General features: G+C 51.3%; 2 protein-coding genes across 7 annotated transcripts; both read right to left on the bottom strand.

The window, feature by feature from the left end:
• Positions 1-454: 454 nt before the first annotated feature.
• On the bottom strand, positions 455-25,166 carry LOC128274295 (protein PALS2). 6 transcript variants are annotated; one of them, XM_053012438.1, is made up of 9 exons: positions 18,970-19,021; positions 17,960-18,035; positions 14,918-15,039; positions 3,450-4,151; positions 2,483-2,740; positions 2,028-2,409; positions 1,788-1,951; positions 1,590-1,664; positions 455-1,493 (listed from the first exon to the last, which is right to left on the bottom strand). In XM_053012438.1, exons 2-9 carry the CDS (start codon positions 18,000-18,002, stop codon positions 1,317-1,319), a joined length of 1,923 nt encoding a protein of 640 aa, XP_052868398.1. In that variant the 5' UTR covers positions 18,003-18,035; positions 18,970-19,021; the 3' UTR covers positions 455-1,316. The 6 variants fall into 6 exon arrangements, with proteins under 6 accessions (XP_052868398.1, XP_052868397.1, XP_052868400.1 ...); XM_053012437.1 differs by lacking the exons at positions 17,960-18,035; positions 18,970-19,021 and adding an exon at positions 24,644-25,166; XM_053012440.1 differs by lacking the exon at positions 1,590-1,664.
• LOC128274296 (uncharacterized) lies at positions 7,460-10,786 on the bottom strand. The gene is made up of 2 exons (XM_053012444.1): positions 10,383-10,786; positions 7,460-8,633 (listed from the first exon to the last, which is right to left on the bottom strand). Exon 2 carries the CDS (start codon positions 8,590-8,592, stop codon positions 7,804-7,806), a length of 789 nt encoding a protein of 262 aa, XP_052868404.1. The 5' UTR covers positions 8,593-8,633; positions 10,383-10,786; the 3' UTR covers positions 7,460-7,803.
• Positions 25,167-25,299: the final 133 nt, after the last annotated feature.

Below are 25,299 nucleotides of genomic sequence, written 5' to 3'. Positions count from 1 at the left end.
CTTAGTTGGTACTTACACAGCCCGAAGCTCTTATGAGTGTGAGATGGGTTAAGTTTTGTGTGGGATCTGCACTGTAACAGGATGTAAAAAGTTAATTTTATTTAGGCTTATGCTTCAGGACGATCCTAATAATGGGAACCGATATTCATTCCCCCAATTCTCTTCTACCGCACATCTTTTGTCCTGTTTCGTTAGAAGCGCTGTAACGGAAAAGTATTGTTTAAATCTTAAAGAGCATTTGTAAGGTTCCGCAAGATATTGTAGCCTACCGCCACCTGTACGAAAAAACTGTAAGCTAATATGGCGGTCGTTTTTACAATTTCATTCAACACATTAATCGGTTAATTTGCTACAGTTTTTATGCTTTGCGAAGTTCCCCAAACACAAATCGCGCTCAAAATGGAATCTTTCGGATTGACCCGACATTAATGACCAACACTTCGCGCTGGGTACGGTTTCAGATCTTTATTCGCATAACATATAAAATCCAATGAGATGCTACAACAAATTACCATAAACAATCGTTTGAACCATCGATACGCGTGACTTACGGCTAGAGCAAAGTATACTTCCCACAGTTAACGCTTGCGCGATCGTTTCCGCCCAGCGGCCGGCATCTTTTCCAACAGAAATTTGCGAAAAATTGAATCTAGTGTGACTTATGAGATGAACGATTAAAATCTACCATCTTCGCCTCAGAGATTACCATTACTTTGCTTCTATTTCCTAAAAGATACGATTGCAGCTACTGCACGCCCGATGCGGCGATTTAAAAGCGAAATTCACTTCCGACCCACCTACCCTTCCGCGGAAGGAAGGTAACCTAACGGACGAAATAAAATGGACGAAATTGACTGATCTTACACGCTAACGGGGTATAATACTAACGTCGAAGGCATTCAGTTAAAATAGGTTGTCGCTGGACATGGGCATTCGAGTTCGAGTTGATTGCGTACTTGCGAGGCCTCCACGGAGGTACACGGAGGTCTAGAGCATGAGGTGAGGCTAAAAGTGCAGCATTAAGATGCGTTCGCTTTACCGGACTTTCCGTAAGGCATCTGGAGTGTATAGAGAGTCAGTTCACAAAGGCAATGTGCGTCCACAGCTCGAGTGGCGAGTGGCGCGAAGAATACCGTTTCTATTGATTTGTTAAGCATGATGAATGCATCCGTTTATGGCTATTTGCACTATTACCGATCGGCTGGGCTCGTCGAACGATGTGAACACATACGAATTATATTCCTGCTACACGAGTTAGATATATCGGGGACCCTCGGGGGGGCGTGAGGGTTTGTGCGGCTTCTACGGGGGATTTGCTAGTAAATCCAGTTCACCGGGACCCACTGGTGTTCGTGTGACAGCTGCTCCAGTGCTTCCGTCACCTGTCGGAATGTGTCGTCGAAATCCTCGTTCACAATGACCATGTCCAAGTACTTGTCGTACTTTCGCTGCAGCAGCGCACTTTCCTCTACCGCCGAAATCAGGTCATCGTCCTAGAGAGGGCACGGTCAGAGGGTTAGTGAGAACGTTCAGAGATCTTGAAGCGAAACGTGCAGAGCGAGCAAATGGGCGGATGCAGCAGTCATTACCTCGTACAACGATGCCAGCGACTCGAGTGTCTTTGCGCGACGCGAGCTAAAGCGGATCGAGCTTTGCCGATCGAACTGCACACAACCACCAAAAAAAGGCCAAACAGGACAACATAAAACCGAAACGGAGTTAGAGTAAATCATGCTGATCACACAACACCAAAACAGAGCCGTCAAAACGACGTCGCCGGCACTTACGTGTAAGTTCCTCGTCGATCCGCTGGCAGATCTGCGCTCGGAGTACAGCAACTTCAGCTGCTCCATGCCCGGCGCCGCAATGAACACCACGAACGGCATAAACTCCGGACTGTTGTGCAAGGTTTTCAGCGCCGCTGGGGAACAGTCCAGAACGCACATTTTGCCTAAAAACACCGCGGAAAAGAACATGTGCGTCAGCGTGTGTGTCAAAGGTGTCCCCACTCCGCAGACTGGCCTTACCTTGCCGTATGACATCCCGAATCGAATCGAGATGCGTACCGTACAGGTTACCGTGGTGTTCGCCAAACTCCAAAAACTTGTTCTCCCGAATCTCCTGCTCCATCTCTTCGCGATCCGAAAACCAGTACGCACTTCCCGGCTCCTCCAGGGGCCGCGGCTGACGTGAGGTGTGTGGTAACACGGAGCCGAACTTGTCCAAATCGCTGTTTATCAGACGGTTCTTCAGCGTGCGCCGTCCGACGCCGGCCACCCCGACCAGCACCAGGGTCTTCCGCTTGAACGGGGGCATTTTGGTAACTTCCTCGTACAGCATCAGGTCCGCTTTGTCGAACTCGCTGTTCTGTTTGGTTTTGTACAGAATCTTCCGCTTCTTCTTTGAAATCTGAAACCACAAAACATGCTCGGGTTAGCGGGATCTTCTTCCCGGGGATAACGTACCAATGACCGAGACGCACCCTGGTACCGCAGATACCGATCTTGTGCACGAAGTCGGCCTCCGGTGGCACGTACGCCTGGCGGCGTTCCTCCAGCTCCTGGGACGGGATCAGCCCCGTCGGGCCGTCCTCGCCGGCGTGCTTCGCCTGCCACCAGTTCGGGTCCTTCACGTTGATGATCTGCAGGATGTCGCCGCGCAGGAACGAGAGGCCAATCTCCTTGCACGGCAACAGGTTGTCCTCGTTGGGGTCGTAGTCGAACAGGGCGCGCATGTAGCACTGGAAGTGGAGCGCAACATATGGGAGCGATTGAAGGTAACAGACCTCAGAACGACCGTCCTCTATCATCCTAACATTGATTGCCTCCTGCGTCTGTTCGGTTCGCCGTGTGTGAGTTCCGACCCAGTAAACTGTGTCCCTGAGCGTGTGTAGAAACAACATCGTACATACATTGCAACATCGATGCATCGGTGCACTTGTGAGCGTGTGGTGCTACGGCCGAGCTGCCGCGGGACCTCGAGTAGATGCCGAGCGCCGGCGGTGCTGTTCTTCCACATGATCCACAAAACAATGGCAAAACTTAGTGGACTTTTCCGTAAAAAACTAAGCCAAACTCAACGCGTTTGCAACTCAAGAACAAAGGGGTCGATCTGATACGGGGAAAGAAACAGGATTGTGGGGAAGGCGCTACGAAACACGCTACGTTACATGCGATAAACTGTAAAGAACGCAAATCAAGTCACAGCCACACGGAACTGGCCGGTTTACTGGAACGCAAGGTTAACCAGATGGCGTAGGCCACAGGCGTTGGCCGTTCCCGCCAGCATATGAACACACTTAACTCAACAACACAACACGCAACGCAAGAGCATAAAAAACGGAACGAACACAGGAGTGGCACGGGAGTGGCACGGGAGTGGTTAGTAGACGGAGTTAACCGGGAGAGAGAGAAAAAGTAGAAAACCGAGTAGAGAACACTCGTACTTACCGTCAGTTTCTTGCCCGTGTCTAAGTTTCGTCCATTCTTTACCTGTCCACCGGCCATCGTGAGCCGGGCGGATTTCATCTCCTCCTCCAGGCTGGGCCCGATCTTGAGCGTGACCGACTCCTTCGCCTGCGATATCTCGCCCTGCAGCTCCTCGGGCGTGGTCACCGGCACACCGTTCACCTCGAGGATGACGTCGCCCGGGTGCAGCAGCCCCTGCCGGTCGATCATGCCACCGGCGATGATCCGGGCCACGACCAGCTGGTCGTGTTCGTCCACCTCCACCGTCAGCCCGAGCGGTTCGTCCGGGTTCCGCCGGATCCCGACCATCTTGATCGTCTCGCCGGGCATCTCGCCGCCGGTCAGGAGGAGTTCCGCCGAGGTTCCGCCGTCCACTAGCTCACTACCACTACCGCCGTTACTGCTGCTGAGCTGCCCAGTGACCTGAGCTACTGCCGTCGATGATGGCGATGGCGACGCTGTGCTCTGGGCTGGCTTCTGCAGGGCCTCCAGCAGCGTCTCGCCAATCTCGTCGTGGGCCTCGAGTAGGGCGCGAAAATGGGGATACCGGAAGATGCGGGCTAGTTCGCGGGCGTGCGGGTTCCTCGATAGACTGCACCGATCGATCACCTCCTTCAGTAACGGTGCGTTCTCCACCCGTGCTGGTCGTAGCGCCGCTGGAGCTTCCTCGAGCTTGTCCTGGATCTGGGGTGGGGCAAAGCAGTGGCAAAGCGCAATTAGACGAACGATCTTGTTCACGCGACCAACCCCGCACAACTACGCCCGCGAGTCGACCACAGGCGCGAGAAACGTAGCTCTCCGATCAACCCCACCACCGCGGAACGCAACCCCAATCGCTGTGTGTCTGTGTTTCATTGATCAAGGTGACGCAATGCAGAGGTCGGTGGGTCGGTGAGGCGACAACACGATCACACACACAGACAGACGTTGCCGATCGTTAGCTGTTTTATGCGTAAGTGCAATTACTATCACCCCGTGTGGACCGAGCTGCTCGTTAGATAGGTTAATGAAGTTAGTGCGGCCCCTCGACCTGTGTGCTTGGGAATCACTGGACCATGGCGCCTGGGGAGGCGCAGTGATGAATCACGAGCGGTGTTCCCACTGACCGACTGTAGCACGAGACTAGGATTGGTAAATAGGAAGCCCACGGAAGAGGTTCTTCAAACGGGGAAAACTGGAGTCTTTGCTGATCGGCCTCTTACCAGGCGTCCGGCGTGCGTGGAGAAAGTAGCTCTATAGTAGCACCGGCACCACAACCGACTGTACCGGGGCACTTCCCGAGGGCAACTGACAATCGCGATCCGTGCTCCGGAGCCGACCTGATCGCTTTCGCGGGCGGCCACGTTTCGTGCCAGTAAGCGATTGAATCCGGCATGCCAACAAAGTTCGGCAGGCAAAGTTGGCAAACGTCCGTCGGGCACGCGAACTGTCCCGTCTCGGAGTTGGAGTTGGCAAAACAATTTCAATTATTCGCCGCCATTAGGGCGCGCTGCATATCGCGATCTGCCCCACCAGGGCCTGGTTGTTCTGGACCGACCACCCCGTGAATCTGAATCACAACAGGCCAACAGTTTAATTAGTTTTCCGCGGTGTTGTGTGGTGTTTAATACCAGTCACTTTGAAGCTTCATCGATTCGTTTGCGCTTGATTGAGACTGATTGAAATTTAAAGACCCCAATACGTCACCTCGAAGCGGGGCTTGTGCGGGGAACACATTAACACGCCATTGACAATTCATTTCCGACCGTTCCAAACTACCGGTTGATGGGTCCGGGCCCGCGGAACATTATCCTAATTAAACATTCGTCCGTCTAGGGTACAATGGCGTACACGGGGGGCGAGAAGCATAAAAGGAAGGGACTCAATCGAATCATCCGGGATCCGAAATCCGGTTTTCCGTCCCTACCAGATCCAGGGACAAGTATCGAACAAATCTCCTGCACTGGCCCCCACACACGGGTCGGCGGGATCGTTCCTCTTCTTTAATTTATATTTTAACACCTTTCCCCTCTCTCTCGGGTCACGCTTATGCTGCGCTATGCTGCGCTATGCTGAGCCGAGCGCGTGCTAGCTGCAAGTCATTTTTTATAATTTCTTTAACCTTCGTCGTATCCGCTTCGTGGGCTTTGTGCCGCTTCACCTCCCCACGGGTCGGGTCGGGGTTTCATAAAATAAATTCAAAAGCATAACCAGCCCGATGAAGACGGTGTGCCCGAGAGAAATCATAATGTAAAAATGCTCTGTACCTTTCCCTGCTTGAACTCGCTCGCTCGGTTGAACTTCGCCCGCTCTGCGCTTTCACTTGGTTCCCGCAGACCGGGAACAGATTTGGGGGAAATAAGTACAGTGGAGTGCACCGTGAATGGAGTGGTGACTTTCACAGGGCCCCTTGGGGGATGAGTGACCACACTCGGCGCAGTACGCTCTGTCCGTTACGCTCCGTGGCCGGTAAGAAACTGGCTTGTCTCTGTAATGCAACGCCACCGCCGGACGCAACGGACGAGTTCTTGGGGAGTTCCCCGGGATTTTGTAGGTCACGTCTACCGGAGGCCCGTGTGTGGTTAACCAACTGGTTTACACGGTTTCACGAAGACACCTTCAGCGCTATCGACCAGACAACTCCGGGCCGCGGTGTGTTGACGGACCTCGCGTGTGATGATGTGCGTATGTCGCGCCGTCGCGGCAGGGCGTTGGTCGAATTTCCTCCCCGGGCGCGAGCTATGCTCGAGGGGTTTGTGTACGGCGGTGCGCCCGTCAACGTGGTAACCATGGAAGCCGTTCGTGCATGCGTAATTCAACGCCAACCACAAAACAAAGGGGGTTTCTGACGTTCTTTTTCTTGACGAGCATGGCCATTTCCAAAGGAAACCTTCCAAGAGGTTCGAGCACCAACACCGTAAATAATGTGTGCATTGTTTTGAGACTTTTTTTGTCCCATAAAGCATTGATGTGAGATTGACGCAGAGAATGCCTCGTAATGGGCGAATCAATGGGTGAAATATGTGTGTCAAAAATGGGTTTTTGTAGGCAACGCGAGACACCATGCAATCAGGATAATACGAATATAATGTCCCAATAATAGAACCGGAAGAAAAAAACATTATGCGCTGCATCACCGTAATCGAAAGAGAAAGGAAACACCGGTCTCTAAGGACCGGGTGGCATTATTAAGTAACAATCCACTATGCTAATGGGCGCCACGATCAGTCGCAGGTTGTCGCTATAATTGGCAGAACGTTTAACGCCGACCGAGAATTCCGTTCTCTTCCGACCTTTGGTGGGTCCTGCTGTTTGCACCGTCCGTTACCTGGGACGTGCGCCCACATGGTCAGCGAGCGGCGGAACCTTTTCCGAGCCGGCACCGTGCCGTAATTCCAAGTCCAAGGGCCAGCGTGCCGCCACGCAACGGCAAACACCACGTCATTTGTGCGAGCAAATGATCAGTCAACACAGGAAAGGAATTCTCGCTAGAATTTTTAGTTAAATTCAGCATCAGTGACCGATGCGTCTGAGGAAACTATGGTCCAGATGTTACCTAAGATTAAGACCTTGATGATAAGAACAGCGTGACACCTAAACAAACGTTGCTCCCTGCTTCAGGTCAACGAACCGACGCCGACGCCTTCCCCGGTGGCGGCGATGTTTTGTTAAAAATGGTGCCCAAAAGTCCACACAAAGACGAAGATGGTGAGGGAGAAAAATAAGGAAACGGAACGAAAAAACAGAACTATGCTAGAGAAAGTCTCCGTGGAAAAAAGGTCGACTCTAGGGGACGATGAACGACAGCCCGTGTCTGTCGGGGTGAACGAACGGGCTTAGAACGAAAGGTCACGGAAAAAAGGTCCAACACAAGTTAAAAATTAACCACGGCTCGTGCCATCGCCATCCAAAGAATTCCGAGCCCCGTGGCATACGAAACAAAAGTCAGAAGAAAAAAAAACCTAAACACGAAACAGAACGAAATAATGGACGAAATAAATAAAATCAAATCATAATGGTGTTTTACAAAAAAATCAATAATTTATTGATCAATGTGGAATGTGGTTTGCATTAAAAAAATCGTCGATTGTTACAGAAGAAAGTCCCCTGGGCCGGGGGTTCGTCGCTTCTGACGGCAGCAGTCGCTGGCGACAATAAAACCTTAAACACTAGAGGGTAGTACTTGTTACGAGCTAAACGGGGCGATGCTTTGTGCTTTCGACTGGCGGTTTATGCTTCTGCTTCGTCATGTCCTTTTTGTACGATGTCCGAGCCACGCTCAGTCCGAGAGATTGGCCGGATATGGACGGATTTGGGGGGCAGGGGACCGATTTGGCCAGCTGGCCGGCTCCCGAACCTAGACAAACTTGGTGTCCCCGACCGGTACCGTCGAGACGGTGCTGTGCGGTGTCGTAGGTCGCGAGCCGGCCAACGAGTGGGCAACGGACGCGTTGAGCGACTGCATCGTACCCATGCGTAGGTGCGCCAGATCCTCCAGTTTCGTCAGATCGGACAGCTCCAGGTAGAGCGAGTACACCATCAGCCAGCCGTAGATCGAGACGACGACGACGACGCTCCAGATGAGCGTGATCAGGATGTTGTACGCGAAGATCAGATCGTTGACGATCGAGAAGAACAGGAACGCCAGCAGGCGGAACAGCGTGAAGATGGCGAACGACCACAGCCACGGCACGATCTTCGTTTCGTACTCCTTGCGCAGGGCGTGCACGAGCATGATGCTGGTGACCAGCACCACCAGCCCGCCGATCAGCGAGAACAGGGCCGCCACCATCAGCGCGTTCCGGACGTGCACGTTACCGACGTACACGAACTCGTACGAGATGATGTAGTAGCCGTAGTGCGAAGAGCCGGGCGCCGCCAGCACCAGACAGTAGATGTCGAAGACGGCCGTGCCGATCGTGAAGATCGCCACGAAGATCGAGAACAGTCCCATGATGAAGGCACCCCGCTGGATGTCCAGGTACTGGTTGTTGTGCAGCAGTGGCTTCTGGTACCAGGGTATCCGGACCGACTTCATCGAGCGCGACCGCTGCGAGTGCAGATTCGACTGCGAGCGGCTCGTGATGTGCGAGTAGACCGACGGGGTCGACCGGTAGGACGACGGTGTCTTGCGTCCGTAGTTCATGCTGGTCGCCAGGATTCGCGCAGATCCAGATTCCTACCAAACTGTGAAGCAAAGGTGTAATCAGGTGCCGCCGGTCAATCTCGAAGGATGGTGAGGACTTTTGCACAGCGAACGGGCACCACGATGACGGAGAAATTTGCACACCATGAACTGAACACTTGACAGTGGCACCGGCGCGATAGAGTTGTTTGACAGATCGAGGGACCGCGCGTGTAGAGCAAAAGGCACCACACCCGGGTAGCAGGCGCTATCGATCAAACGAGAAATTTCAACCCAAAACCGTGCGCGGAACTCTAGACGGCGAACCCGACGGCAGTGTGAAGCGCAACGTAAGAACAGGGCCAAGAACTGCATCTTGGGTGTGCCATTTTTTCAAATCTATTGTGGATCTAACTTTACTCTTGCGGTTGCCCCAGAGTGCGTTTGTCCTACGTTCAGTTTGGTGCTGAAATTTCTCGTCATCGAAGCTGCTTCGTTGTGCTGAATTGTCAGTCGTTTGCCGGTGGCCACACGTCGGCCATTTTGTGCGTGAAGTGAGGTGATCGGTCCTGCAACGTGAACAGCATTTGCGCAGTGAGATGATTGAATTCGCCGCGGTACTCCGGGGGAGGGTTACCGATTTCTCGCCAAACAACGCAAACGATTAGCCCAAATAATTAACTGGACCCTTTAATGAAATAAATATTTCATTTATGCCTCTCGTGTAACATTTTATTCGCAATTATATGCATCTCAAACAGCAGCCAAATGGCGCCAAAGCGCCACAGTAATTAATGCGGGAAAGCCATACACGGCTCAAGCAGCCCTCTACGGCACCGGCCTAGCGTGTGCCGGTGAAAATGGAAAGCGAAAAGCCCCTTCGGGGTGGCTTCGGTTATATAACAACAAGAAGCGAGTGATGGCAAGAAAAACTCCTTCAACTTCTCTGGCCCCTGGCAGCCACAGCAAACGCGCTCTTGAGCACAAGAATGTGTCTGGCCTGGCGTTGCACAGCTTCTCCGGGGGGGAGGGTTTGGGGTAGCCACAGCCACATAAAGCAGCATAAAAGAGAGACACTCGACTCCGTGCCGTGGAGGGCTCCAAAACAACGCTCCAAAACAGGTTTCGCTCATCGTCGGTGCCCACGGGGAGCAGCAGCACACGGACGATCGCTACCAAAACGCAAACACGGGGACGGACACACACACACACGGACGGACGGACGGTGTATCGGAACGCGCATTCCAAAAGTAAACGTAAACACGCCGCACTCGAGAGTGGAAGCGACTACGTAGCCTCGATCTTCCCCAAGGGGCCCCCGGGACGATCGCGCTGTTGTGTACTGAGCCCCGCCGTCCGTAACCCCTTCTAGCGATGCGTCGACACGATCTTTTGCGACGGAACCACCACCACAGCGGGGCGCGATCTTCGAAGATCGCACCTATACTGGCGCAAACCGCTGGAGCGAACGTCCCGAACCATGCTAATTATGGGTGTGGATACCTTCTTTTCGCTCGGCTCTCGGCCCAGCCGATGACTCAAAGCCCCGTTCAAAGGGGTTGCTCGGTCCGGTCACCATTATAAGGGAGATGAAACATTATGTTGCTCCACCAACCCGGATCCCGGGGGGTCCCGATTTTTTGGGGAAGCCATTTTGAATTGCAGCCTTCGCTTGCGTGTTGGGAGCACTCCCGTGTTGGCGAATTCAATCATTGCACGACGCCGACCACGGCACTTCTGGCCGGTCCCGTGTTTTCCCCCCCGGTTTTTTGTTGCTTGGGCGCGTCCGCACGCAATCCCCAGGTACACACCTTAACTGTAACCTCCTTTCGGTCACGAGGATTATCGATTTTCCCGGATGGCGGCCTCCGGTGGTAGGATGTCTCCTACTCTACGGCGGGGGGGTCTATGATTCACTCCACTCTCCTCCTCGACACACTCCGGTCCACACTCCGTGTTAGCAACGTGTTTTTCCTCGAACACCCCCCACACACACACACACACGTTGACGCGGGGCACGCAAATCACAATCGACACGTCCTTCTTCGGGCAAATGGCACAGCGGTGCGACCACAACCAACCAGCTAAAGGAAAAGAACAATAAATGGACGGCCAAGTTGGCGCCTCACCACACACACAATCGCAGATGAAAACCACAATGCGGTGAAGGGGTTAGATAATATGACGCAACGGCCAACACAACTAAGGCGCACTGTTCTCTGCGTTCTCTGTTCAACTGTTCACTCGCGACTGCCGCCACGCGATCGGCGGAGTGCGTTCGTTGGCCACGGCGAAGACACCGGAACTCACCACGCTGGCCGGGTGGTGAATTTGGTCACGGTGAACACTGGCGTGTGTTCACTGCGCGGGCGATGCGGGCATTCTGTGTGGGGTACGCGGAGAACCGGAACGGCGTGGCGTGGTCGTTTGCCTAGCTAGCAGGTTGTTGTTTGCTAACTGCGCTGGCTGGGGTTCAGATACCACCGGTGGCTTCGTTCTGGCGTGGCATTAAAGGCCCAACCCCTTACACCTTGCACAGCAGATGGCCAGCAGCAAAGAACAGTCGTCTGGAAACATTTCATCGTGGGCTTTTCTTCGAATTTGCCTCCTTTTTGATTAATTGTAGCACCGCTTTCAATTTATTATAATTCTTTTAGTTTAGTCGGAGCGGCAAATTTAGCTTAGGGCATAAGAAACAATGAGTCATTTAAGACAATCAATTTGTTCTAGTTGACGTTTACGTTTATATTTTCGTCCAAATGGAGTTTTTTAGAAACTTGTTTGCAACGATTCTTCCCACGGCGCATATCAGACCCTATGAACTTATTTGCAAAGGTTTTTGCCTCAACTCTAGCCGATCGCTGAAGATTTGTGCGAGTCAGTTCTTAAACATTTTTATACCACTCATACACTTGTCGTTTTGTGTGTGAAAAAGTGTGAAGTAAACTGAAATTCTGACCCAGCTTCTGACCAGATCGCGTGCCGAGAACACACCCACCAACGTTAGCTCATCTGTTGCTCTGATCTATCGGACTTCAAACGATGACGAAATGCCGGTTCCACACCCATCTCTAGACCCATACAGACACACACACACACACACTGTTGAGACCAAAAGCATAAACATCAGATCTAGAGTGCTATAGAAATAGAATCACTCTCTGTTCGCGGCCAGGTCGTTGGACACAGCCGCGCCGGTTCGACACCCGATCCCCAACACTGCAGATCGTGAAACAACGAACGCATCGTCGTTGCGGAACTCGACGGTCCCGAGGTGACGCAGGTCAAGAATGATGTCTTGGCCGTAGTTTTTATTACTCCCTCTCTCTGGCAGGGCGACACAATTATGGGTGTAATCATCGAGCACTGCTCACAAATGCCGGTGGGGGGCCGGTGGGAAGACCATAAATTGACACTCTGTGTGACATCGTCGAGGGAGTCGGACTCGGAGCGCTAGTGTGGCGCATTATTCACCAAACGGCCCTGGCAACAGGTGGCCATCGCGCACTCAATTGACTGCGGCTCTACTCTACCGACAAATTACCGGCGATGAACGATGATGATGGTGATCATCATCGTGAGCATCACTCAGCTTCGTTACCCTTCTTCACCCTGGTGGCCCTCCTGGCGTGTGTGCTGATTAATTGTTTTATAAATATTTGCAAACACAAAATCACACCCGGCGCAGTGGTCGTGTGCCATGGAGACGCTCGCAGAAGCATGGCGGCACGAACCGATGGCCCCGATGGCCATCGGACGGGAAAACGTGGCAGCAATTAGTGCATTTTTCGCATTCTCAGCCGCAGACTAAATGGCAGGAATGGCGGTCCGAAAGTGCGTGACTTTCTCGTGCGAGGTGGCCCGCGGTGACTCAGCCCGTCGGCGGTCGGCCGGTGTCTATTTTCGCCACAACAACTCACTCACTTGCGGTCCACTTTGGGGTGACTTAAAATTAGAACAATATATCCGGGCGGGTGATCGATCGGAATGGCAATCGCAGACGGAGCGCACTGGTCCCCAGTGGGGCTCGTCGTAGCATAAATCGATCGTTGGCCGTAACTCGATGCTGGCTTCTGGTTCACGCGGTTTGCTGGCTGGGCAAACGAATGTCTAGCGTTTCGTAATGGGGTCTTTCTCCCTCTGTCCAGACTCTTCGGGGGGCCGCGCCTTCAAATATTTACCTTAGGCGGTGTCTAACGTGCGTAGCTTTCTTCCGTTGGTTGCGCTTCTGCCGGAGCACGCTGATAACACTCGGAACGCGGTGCGTTCACGATTATGTGCGAGGTGTGAATAAGTTTCTCTTTTTGGTGGGCCGTGCCTGGCGTACGCCGTGCATCCTGCCGCACACACACACACACACGGGAGTGTTGAGTTTTGAGTTTCAATTTTTGCCCATTCCGATTTCATCACAGCCTTCACTCACAACCGGTTCCAGTACTGGTCGTTACTGGTACCGACGACCCGGCGACCGGCTCAAACCGACGCGATGCGGAATTCTTGCTGGCCAAATGAGTTCCTAACGACTCCGCTGGAGTCTGATGTCATTCCGCCGTCAAGACGCAACTCGCATCCCACCGACGGACCAGAAACTGCAACTTCTGCGGGGGGGGTTCTAGCTCCAAACTCCAAAAATGGCCGTGTGTGTGCGTAAGATGTTTGAAGCCACGGGTTTCATTTTTAGGGGGGACTTAACTACCATCTCCCACCTCGCCCAGCATAAACTGTTATGCTGTGGTGTTACGGCCTCCTTCGCTGAAACCGGTTTTAAAAGGGCCAGCGAGCCAGCCAGCCAGGCGAGAAGCAGTTTTGGGAAAGAAGCGCTGCTCGGGAAGCGTGATGAAAATGAGTCGCTGGGCTTGGAAGTGGAATTTGTGAGCGGGTTCTCGGACCGCGTCAGACCGCTTGCAGATTGTGTTCTCGGTCGGTGCGACCATTAGCCGGCATTTTGTTGCCGGTCGAGCCGTTCGACTCCGCGAGCCTTGGCACGAACCGGCGACCGACGAGGATTTGGTGACGCCAAAACTAAACTTACGAGCCCCATTCGGCTTGGGCGTCGGAGAAGATGTAGAAGAGAAAATTAGAACTGAGCTTTGCTTCGGTTGATTGTTATTTTTTTTTGCTCCGGAGGAAGTTAGAACTTAATTAGAGTAGTCGGGGAAAGTGAACAGAGTTCGAAAGTTTACCCTCATTAAGTCGGGACACGTTTCACACTTTATTAGTTCCCTCTAGGACCTTTTTCAAATCGAGCGAAAGTGAGTTTAGCAGGCAAACAGAGGACTACAAAGAGGTCCGGCAGGGGACAACTGACACATAACATTAAAAAATCATATCTTACCAAGCGGTTAAAAAGTCTTTGGAGTTCAGTTTAAAGTTCTACGAAAAGTAATGTTCGAGATGGAGTTCGTTTAGCTTAGCTCACTTAAAGCGTCCTAGAAATGGTAAATATAAATTATATATGGAAAAATGAATTGGATGCTATATCCAGCATAAAATTTTATTTCAAAGTTGGTTGATTGCTGAAAATTGGCCCTAGAAACGCATGGCAACAATCTGCAACATAACCTGAAATGTTTCGGAAAGTGAGACTGCGACTGGAACAAAATACAGAAATAATTGGAACACACTGCACACTGAACTTAAGGTTAAACGTTACAATGTTTGTGAAATCGCAGAATTCTAAGAAACGCCGTAAGGCGTCACAAAATTATGATTTGATTAAATACCACCCAACCGATCGTCAAATTATGGCTATCGGCCTCAACGACAACCATGTCTTAACCAATTTAAACCAATCTGATTTAATTGCAGTTTAGCAATTGCTGGTGCGCAACTGCGGGTTACGCCTGGAGGTCACTGATTCACGACCAATTAGCCGGGTCCGGGTCGACCCATCTACGCACACTTCGGCGCGACCCGACCAATTTACGGCCGCCCGGAACGGCCGTTCGTCGGGCGGCCACCATTGACCAGGATGCTACGGGGTTAGGACCTAACCTAACGCACGCTCCGCACACTGCAGCGGAGGAAATGTGTGTCAGTCGACCAATTAACCGCACCACTCTTTATGTGCGACGCGAAATTGGCTCCGCAGCCAATCCAATTAGTGACACCCATAACCAAACAACCACTTTCCGGAGCGCGGGACGTCATTCGGGACGTCTCATTCCGCCCGGCCCCTTATTTGGGCGGTTGGCGAACGAAGTGATCAATTCCCCAGACACCTCTACGCCGTGTCGTTCGCCAAATAATTCAATTTGCTCCCGGTGTCCTGTTCCCGGTCCCGGCAGAAGGGTTTCCTGTTGCCCGGAAAATCCCCCAGGCCCGCGGTTGTCGCCCGAATACGTACCTTGATCAGCTGGGTGACGGCGGGATTCGCCAGGATGCCCTGCAGAAACACGAGGTCCGTTTCGTTCGCCTCCGAGCGCCCATTGAGCTCGGTCAGATTGTCCCGGACGTGTTGAAAGGCCGCTGTAACGAGGTGCAAACCGAGAAACCAGACCACACGGGGTCATAAATTAGCATTGCACTAACGAGAGTACGATCATCTTACACTCATCACCTCCATCAGTGTTAAAGGCCAACTAGAAAGGCGGTGGCGACGTTTATTGGGGTGCTTCCTCTACGATTTTATGACACACTCCCAAGTAAGGAAGCACGGAAATTGGCAGGATCGCAGTGCCGGGTTGATGGCTAATGGCCGTTTTTGGGGAGACAACCGATTGGTGAGAATGTGCCAAGCAGGACAAGAATGGCCCACAAAGTAGCGTTCTTCGTTACGAAACCCTGGATCCGAAACCCTTGCTTACTGGCAGCCGTTAGGAGGCCGTTTTCGATAGGAGTTTCAGTTAGGTACTGTAATTGTTGATAAATGAATAATCAAAGCAAACAACGCAAACCTAACCTAACTCCCGAAGCGAGACCTAACGATTGTTTGCCTTCATTCATTTCCGTGCACAAATATTGGGAATTCAAAGAAATATTTATTAAGCCCCGAAAGCCAGGCCAAACATGTCAGGCGTTTGGCTCAAAGTCTCAAAACAGTCGCAAATCCGTCGACACGTTTGAAGACCGTTCCCTCAAGCTAATATTTATTGACGTGCACACCGTGGCCTTGTCCCGAGGAGGTGGCGTTCTTTGAACGCCCACCTCCCGGAGGAATACCACCGAAATATTATTATTTTTATGATTATTATTATCGTTAGTTGGGCCGGCCTACAGATACCGATATTTCTCGTGTGCACAAATAAACAAAATGCGTGGGCCGGCACCCACTTTTTGATTTACACCCACCCACGGTGCGCTGTGGGTGGAAGCATGAACGGATGCACTTTTTCCCCAAAACCCCACTCCGAGCTTCGCCAGAATAATGGCGGTGGCGTTAGTGCAACTGTGCCGACGATTAGTGCCGCGGCCGCTCTAGAGATTAGGGTTCGCTTGAACGCTGCGCCAATGAGAGGCAATAAACTCGGAAGCATGTGGCGGAAAACGGCCACCGCGCCCGCCGCCCCCGAGCTGCACACATGGGAAGTGATGGTTTGTTTATGTAGCGCAATGCTTTATGGGCCGCGTTCGTTTTTTTTTCTTGTTGCCTGGCCCCGTGCGAGATGAGAATTCCTTAAACGCCGGACGAACGTCGGATATCCGGCCGGCGTGCGTGGGGGTCGTAATTCGTATTTTCCGACGATAATCCGTTTTGCAGAGTTTTTGTTTCGTTTGTTTTTGGTGCAATTTCTCTTTTATTATTTTATCCACGTTTTATGCTTCAACTTGTCAGCGCCGCGAACGTTTTACGAGCGCCGCGTACTCCGAAGTACGGATGGTAGGAGGTGATGCCGTATTTTCTGATGTTTTTCCCACCAAAAACCGGCAAGCCGGCCGGCCGTACGGCTAATACGGCAAATTATGGGAACACGCGAATGCACTTCGCTCGGTCTTCGTTCGCAGCCTCCTGCGCGGCTAATCAGAATTTATTGGACTACGATGACGTAGGCCTCGTTGCACGGCTTTTTAGTGTCCATTTGAGAAGTGTTAGATTTACGTTAAGGGAAGCCCTTTCTGACATGCAGAAGCCTTTGGATGGCCAAGGGTTGCCGTCGGTCGCAGCATAAAAGATAGAGTCGTTTAGTGAAACAGTTACCTAATGTGTTCTATCGAAATGGGTAGAATTAAGAGTGGCACCTACAGGATTGTTCTATGAACACTAGATTGTCGTTAAGCTAGTCTAAGGTTGCTACGATCCATGGGCAACATTAGTTCAATTCTAAAGTATTATTTTACGATCAGTTCAAGGTCTTGATGAGAGAAATTAGTTACTCATACCATATTTCAGCGGTAAACACAACAGAGATGATCTAAATCGCGACAGCTGCCATTCGGTAGTTCGTGAAGGCTGCAAGCAGAGTTTAGGATAAAAATGCCACTTCTACCCTGTTTAGGTTTTATGTGACATAACAACAACATTATTCGTTTGCCTTCCTTCGTTTTTTTCAATCCATAAAGTGTACGTTTCCAATTTTCTGCGAGTTTTCATTTTCACTTTAGGCACGTCTAATAGGCTTTCAGCTAATCCACACTGCGTGCTCGCTAATCCTCGATCGGACCTTATGTGAAATTCCCATAATCGGTTCAAATTTTAAATCAGTTACGTACGTCGTTAAAATGCTGCTTCCCAACAGCTTTGATCCACTTTCTCTCGAACCGGCGGGGGCCCGGCAAACAAACCAAATCACGAATTTATTTAGTTTCCGTTACGCGAATGGTAGGCTGGGTCGGAAGATGGACAAAAAAAAAACGCGTCAACAGATCGCTGCGTAAAGCGCGGGAAGCAATGAAACCGTGTTTTTTTTATGTTATTTAATTACAAGCTGCGTGCGGGAGGAAAGAAAAATAACCGAAACGAGCATTCATTAGAGCGCACGCCGTCGGCATCGGGCGGCCACTAATCAATCAAATGCGCCGTGCTTAACCCGTTACTTCGTGCGATCGGCGGTGCGTTTGAAAAATCGCAGAACCTCTTTGGCGGTTCGAGAGAAAACCCGCTCTGCAATGATTGAAACATAGCAGAGCATCGGAAAAGATCATCCGAACCCGCGAGGAACCGAACGGGAGCATAGCGTGTTGAAGAATAGCATTAGGTGCGTTATCGTCAGAGTGCCGGGGTCTACTTCCCAGTGTCAGTCTGGCGGCGCCACAGCATAGCCCGAGCATTCCCGGTCGTCATAAATTTACTTTCTATTTTCATTTTCACTTTCCTCACCGGGCGGAGGCCGGACGCTGGTGAGGGCGACACCCGACAAGAGGGACTTTGGGCCCGTCAAAAAGTCCCCACCCAAGTCCGGCCCCAGAAATTGTCAACAACCTTAACATCATCACCGCGTCGCGCACTTACCGTTGTCGATTTGCTTGGCGCTATCGTAGTGCATCGAGTTCATGCTGGCCAGCAGCTGGCGCTTGTCGGTGGTTTCCTTTTTGCCGAACCGAACCATGTTGGCCGGGCGATGGACGGGAATGGGCGAACGGAAAATATCAAGGGAACAGACCGCCGGAAGTACGACTAAATTATATTACATAATTCATCGGCGAACGGGACACACGAAATCACGACAACACTATCAAGCAACAACCAACCGACATGCACGGTTCAAGAAGGACTAGTCCAAAACAAACGGGACCATAAACTAGAAACACCGAAATGAAACGAGTAAGAACACATTCACACACTGTTTTATCTATTGTTCCAACATCATTCTTCTGTCGGTATGATTTGTGTTGAAACGGTAGTTAAGAAAGGAAGGAAAATAAAACCACAATACACGCACACGGATCACAGAACACAAAGCAACATCAATAAATCATGCTTCTAGCGAATGCGGCCTCATCTCATCACTAATCCGTTCCGATGTCGTACAACTTGTCCGCCGTCGACTAAACCCAATCCGGTCGGGGCTTGTCGTCGGCGAGGACGAGGACGTCGGAACATATGCAACACATCCGAACTAACTAAAGCCCACACTTTCCTTCTGTCACGACGCGCCACACACCAAACGAAACCCTTTCGAGGCGGAGATCTTGGACCAGTTGTGACCGCCAGTTGTGGTCTGAAAAATTAAGTCCACGACAGACAGATAACAAGGGGGGCGGACTTGGCCCCACTCGGCACCCTTTCCTAGTGGTTAAGTGTGACTAAAAATAAAGAAAAGTAGCAAAGCGCGCGTACACGCCTCTCGCGCCAACTAGGTGGCGGTCACGCGGAATGACCAATTCGAGAACAATCAACAAGCAAAACATAATCATGCGCTGGCTAGGGCACTGATAGGTTAAGAGGAAATAAATCACAAGCCGTGCGAAAGTTGACTACGTGTGCACTACATGCTAGTGAACTACAATTCGCAACCCAACCTTCACACCGCAACCGCCGGTCTGGCGGACCACGTACAACCTGCTACGAGCGCCACCGTCTGCACTAGAGACCCCGAAGGTGGTTGCTCCCCGATCACGGACCGCGCGGAATGATCGTTTCGGCTTCCGATTACAGACGTGCCCAACGAAACTGCCGTGTCCCGAAATACGACTACACTTCCCGGCCGGCAGAAGGGTCAGCTCGACGCGACGAGACGTAGATGCCTCACAGAGTGGAGAGTGTTTTCGCGCCCGCGAACAACCGTCAACTGATCAACCGCGACACGATTGCGGACCGACGGCGGACGGTCCAAATCTCTGCGCACTTCCGTGACGTCACAATCGGCAAGAGAGCGAGCGAGATGAATACATGAAAAAAAAGCGAGTGAGAGAGAGCGACCGGAACGGGTGTCCTGGCAAGAGCGAGGAAACCAAACACACGACGGCTTGGCGTACGAGAAAACTGCAGCGGAAAATTCAAAAACACTGCCACACTGCGTAACGGTGACGCCACAGCGCGAAAAACGCGGGATTTTCCCGAGGTCTCCGGTCACACACCTACACAACGAAGGCACGGTGGGCGGCCCGCGGGTTGTTGGCCTTCTCGAGAACTTTATTCAAAGAGAAAAGAATTGAAAAATCGTTGCATCTCCCGAAACCGGTCAGGTTATTATTGTTTAATTATATGTTTGTAGAAAAGGTTCCAACAATAAATTGAACTAATCAATGCATAAAGTGCACTTTCGTATAGATGAAAATGCAATTGAATTAAATAAAAATACAAAGCCAACATAATTGAAAGATTTGTTCGAAAAATATTCAAAGTTGTGATAATTAACAAATAATCAATCAAACTTTTATTTCTTAACCAGAAAATAGAGGAATCTGGAATGGGTTTCTATTGTATTCCAATTGCCAATAGTAATCGAACACTAAACTATCGTATAATATCAATAAGCCCAAAACAAACACATTTTCGGACTTCGATTTCTACGGAGCAGCACCATAGTTCGGTGACCAGTGCCAGCAACAATAACCGGAGTTTTCGGCACCAAAATGGTCCCCCGTAATGTTCCCCGGGGCCGGTTCGGTTTTCCACCGGTGCCGCGACTCTCGGACGGAAATTATCGATGACGACAAAAGCAACGAATGCGAAAAACACGCGTTTCTGCGGGCAAAACACAAACAACGGCGTGTGTTTGTGATTCACTTCGGAGTAAACAATCGGACGGCCGTCCGCCGGCCGCGGAGCGCACGATGTCGTCCGAGCGCCTTCCGGCATCCTGTCAAACACCGTTGTTTGACAGGAGCGGGTAGTTCAACACGCCTCGCCGATATTGCTGTTCATCGTACGTAGACTGGACGGGAGCGAAGGGCCCTTAAGAACCATAGCAGATGTATTAAGGGGGAACATAGCAGATGTATTAAATATGGGGCGCCTATAGGCGCGATTCACCAATTGGCATATTTTGAAAACGATGCTTCCAAACATTCTCAAATTGAGCACAACAAGTTTGCATTCTTAATCGCACCGGCAGCAATGGGAATGGTGTGTTAAAAAATGGATTCCATTAGACAGTCCGTCAACAAGATAAACTATGCATCGCAGGGTGCGCAGATCTAGACGGCAGCATCCAATTAAAATAGCCTTTCTGGGTCAGAAAGGGTGGCGGCACGGGCAACACACACAATCACAGGGTGCCTTCGTCAAAATATGCTAATCCTTCCGGTTTGGTGGTGCATTTGAGGAAAGTGAATAGCTAATTTAATCAAACAATGCTTATCATAATGCAGCAATTTGCATAAATTTGTCTCGCTTTTCACGCAATCGCTCGCTCTTTCTTTCTCTCTCTCTCTCTCTCTCTCTGTCTTGGAAAAACTGGATCCAAAGTCTCGCGACCAGTAATGTTTAACATATGAATCTGCCAATCTTTGACCTCCTTCGGTTTCAACTCCAACCGTCGTGGAACAGCGTGCGTGTAACTCGAGAAGCTTGTTGTCCACCAGCGGCAAGCGTAAACAACGTGGCACACGTTGGACAACGGTCGGCCGTGCATCCCACACGCCACGCCACACGGTCCGTGAATTAAATATGACAGAATGAATTACCATTTCCTCATCGCCAGCCGATCAGCGGTGTAAGAATGATACAGATACACAAAAATAAACGAAGCATAGACGCCCCCACTCGGCTCGCGTGGTTTCGTGCCTTGTGCACCGGTCAGCATCGTCTTCCCTCTAGGGGCACATAAATCACTCAGGCGACCCGAGGTGGGCCGAGATGGAGTACAAAGTTGGAGCCAGGCCCTCGACTGCTGCCCTATTTGCAAAGTGGTCGGTCGGGCGTGGTATATTTAAACGATCGCAATCGCGCCGGAAATCGTAGTCAGACGAATGGGATGGGAGATTAATTTTCTTAATCGATGCTCTTGGAGGATCGCCATCTGGACACACACACACAGGCGGGCGCGGATGGGCCCGCCGGCCAGCCGTTTCCGTCCGCAGGCCCGTGCGGAAGAAAGTAAGTATTGGCGAACGAAGAAAAGTGCATCGGCGCGTGCTGCCGGACGTTTGATTGACGCTCCGAAGGCCGGAGCCGGCCTATGCGAGTCTGACGCATGCAGTGGAACCAACGTACTTGGAGCTCATCGTTCGTTTATTGCTCGAGTAGCTCGGACAGCGCTCGGGTTTCGCGTGCTACACACATTCCACCGCAAGAACGGAACACACTGGAAACTGGACACGTTCTCTGCTCCCGTCCACGCACAAGTTGCTCGCGGTCACATTCGGTCCGTTTCACAATCGACTTCAGATGGTTGTCGTCTGACTTTTCATCGCTTGACGATGATCGTCGCGTAGCTGTTGTGACTTAAAATAGGTGTGCGCACTCCCGGAACACTTGCACCCCGGACATCCCGGCCTCGGGGGTGACATTTATTTTCGAGGAAATTTCACTCTCCCTGTCTCTCTTAGTCCCGCGCGCCACACATTCCACAGTTCGGGGCGACCATCAAACGGAGAACTCAATAATTAGTACGTCCCACGCCGGCCACTCGGGGGGGCCACTGGTTACGACTGTTGACAGAAAAGTCATTAATTTGGTGCTAGCTTGATAGGTCTCTTGAGCCGCGTACCCAGCGAACGTGGGGATTCTGCGTCTTTGTGTGGTCAGCTCGGCTGCGACAGAATGCAGCTCAGGCGAACGTGATTGCCGCGATGACTTTCAGCACCGGAGGCACCCGTGAATGACGCAGGTTCTGTGAGAACTTGGAAACCCATGTGCATGCGATTACAATCTATAGCGCGCGGACACGTTACCACACAGCATCCGATTCAAGACCCGTCGGACAGGTTTCTCTGAACGCACCGGGGGCCTTCCAGTAGATCGCGCGCGATCTGCACGTTCACATGAAACCGGCACAGCACACACCACGCACACGCGCGACCCGAGGCGCAACGTGCGAGTTCAACAACATCGACGAAACTGACAGCATGGGCTCGCGGCCCGCACCACGGAAGCAGCCTTCGGACCCCGGGCTTCGCGGGCCCCGTGGCCAGAAAAAGGGGTATGTTCGCCGCGGCAGGGACGGCGACGGTTGGATGAACCAACGCAACCGCTAAACCGGTTAGGAGGCAATTTTCGTCATCGTTTCCCATCACCAACGAAGAAACTCACCACTCCGCGCCGTGGTGAGTTCACCAAAATGAACTCTTCGGGCCAGCACCACGAGCCTTGGATTTTGTTGTCCACAAATGCGCTTCGAAAACGTTCGACGGCGGCCCAAAGGACCTCATCAATATTATCGTAGTGCAACCACTCCCTAGCCGAACACCTTGGGGAGTAATTGAAGGTTGACGACGGCATCAACAAACACCGTCACAAACACCAGCCAGCGCAGAAGGCAGGGCAACTCCCAGCCAGTTCACCTGTTTTCCAGGTCAACCGAAGCACGTGCGGCGCGGGTTCAGTTTGTGTTTGGGCCTACGACGGTAAACAGTGCAACGTTGGAAACGCACCCCTAACGCTTACGATGCGACGTAAAAACAGTGGCCGCTCGTGGTTGGGAATAAAGGATAGGAAGCGGTATTTGGGAAGTATTTCATAACACGAGGCCATTACGTGGCCGCGCCTCGAAGGAAACATACTGGGGGTGGAAATATTGACCACTGCACCCAGCAGGGCAAAAAAGTTGATCAATTTCGATTACCCGAAATTAGACCATTAGTTTAACATGAAAAGGCGAAAACTTAGAAATGAACAGCGTAACATTATAGGCATTATAGCATAACAGAGACAGCGCCCTAGTGAAATATTCAGAGCATTGCAGTCCTTCAGCACAATATTGATGTTTTCCCCCGCATATCACTGCTGAGCTACGTTTCTTAATGACATGTGGCTAAATAGGGCCAGAACAACGTATAACATGGTTTTGAAAAAAACACAATGGTAATTTGTTGTGCGCACTCTTAAATGTGACTTTCTTGATTGCTCAAGCTTGAAGTAATGCATTGATGGCCCAAGGACTAGGACTAAAATGCAAGCTAAGCCACACAGTTTTGCCGCGCGTGTTTTCACAATATTTTTCTTTTAGTCGTTTAGATCCAACGGATTTAAAAACTGTGTATGAACTATATTATGATTTCCTTAGTAAGTATGGTTGGGACATTTTCGCCTTTAAGAAAAGGATCTTTGATGGAAAATCTCGTGTTTCGCCCTGAGTTTCGATTTAAAATAAAGGATAATTTACTAACCACTACGGAAATCGGCTAAAAATTAACAGTCAATTGATCAAGGAAGCTTTTGAAATTTACAGCCGAGCGAGGCATGCTTTGTCCGCAATGTCATAACGAGACATGAGCGGATGTTCACACTTTTATGCATAGTTTTATAGCGCACGTGTTGTTGCTTCGATTCTATGTTCGAAAACATATCATAAAGGACATATTTTTTCACTGGAGTGCGACAGCGTAGCGACAAACACAGAAAATGGAGTTTACTTTGACTGGAAGGAACCTTAAACAAAACTGTATCTATTTCGATCACCCGAAATAACGTTACTAACTTTCGTGAACATGAAATGGTTTAAATGACCAAAACAGTGCCAAAATATGGCCATCTTTTGCGCTGTAACTGAAGCCGCTGAGCGACACGTGTTCGCTGAGTGCCATCACAATTAGCACGCAGCTATCGTAATATTGAGCTATCAAATTATCACAACATTCCTTGGGCACTTCTGTAAACTGCATTTGCTACATCATTTATTAGCAACACGCGAGACGACACTATAACGAGGACGGATCCTAAACGAACTGTTTATGCTTTCGGCCGTCGTGGCTGATATCACACCGTTATCGACGCCGACATCGAGCCAGGATATAGAGTGTTCGCTTTCGTTCCCATCTGGCGTGAGCTGCGCCCAAATGTTCTAATAATACCCCACGCGGGTGCAAATAAACACAAACTCCACTCCCAATCAATCAGACGCTCGGCCACGCTACTGTGGCAGTGTGTTTCGTGCGAAAAATGGCGAGAAAAAAAAGCGACCTGGAGATGGTTCACACCCAATGGAGACGCCCAGTTTGAGGTGTGAAGCCGTGGCCGAAAATTAAATGGACCTTAATGATGATGCCTCCCGGGACGTTGCGCTAGACAACGGGCGTGGGCGTGACTCACCTTGCCCATTGGCGAACTCCACGATCTTCTCCGAGCTCCGCAGCAGTCCGAAATTGCTCCACAGGTTGTTGATGCGCTTGCCGAAGGAGCGCCGCTTGACGGCTTTCAGTGACACGGTTTTGTCACGCTTGTGGCTCTCCTTGCGCCGCTTGGCCGTCGGTGAGGAAGCGCGTCGGATGTCGTAACGGTTGTCGCTGTGGTGCGGCAGGTGAATCGTTACCGTTCGATAGCCAACCGTGAGCGGTGGATTGACGTCGCTGGCACTATCGGAGGTCCCTTTAGGTCCCGGGAACACCAAGGAGGACGGTTCACTGGACGGTTCCGGAGCAGCGATGGGTGCTTTTGGCAACAGGCGCATTTCAGTACTGTCCCCGGCGGTGGTCGACGATGGCTTTGGTGGTCGAACGTCCGTAGGCTTGGGCGACTGACGGCGTAAAAACAGTGACCGGAAACTGTTGAAAAAGTTCCCGGCCTTGGGGGGCCTCGGCGTCTCAACTGGCGTCGCCTGGTACAGGTGCACCATCCTGCCAGCATGCAACGGAATGGTGGGGCCAACGGGAACCGTGAAATGCAACGCAAAGGCCGCTCGATTTATTGCGTCTTAACGACCGTCACCACAACACGAACACCGGGAGTTCACTGAACTGAGAAATGCA

Source organism: Anopheles cruzii, chromosome 3 (assembly GCF_943734635.1).
Source record: "Anopheles cruzii chromosome 3, idAnoCruzAS_RS32_06, whole genome shotgun sequence".
Lineage (NCBI taxonomy): Eukaryota > Metazoa > Arthropoda > Insecta > Diptera > Culicidae > Anopheles > Anopheles cruzii.
The sequence above is the reverse complement of the archived record's forward strand: the minus strand, read 5'-3'. Positions and strand labels throughout refer to the sequence as shown.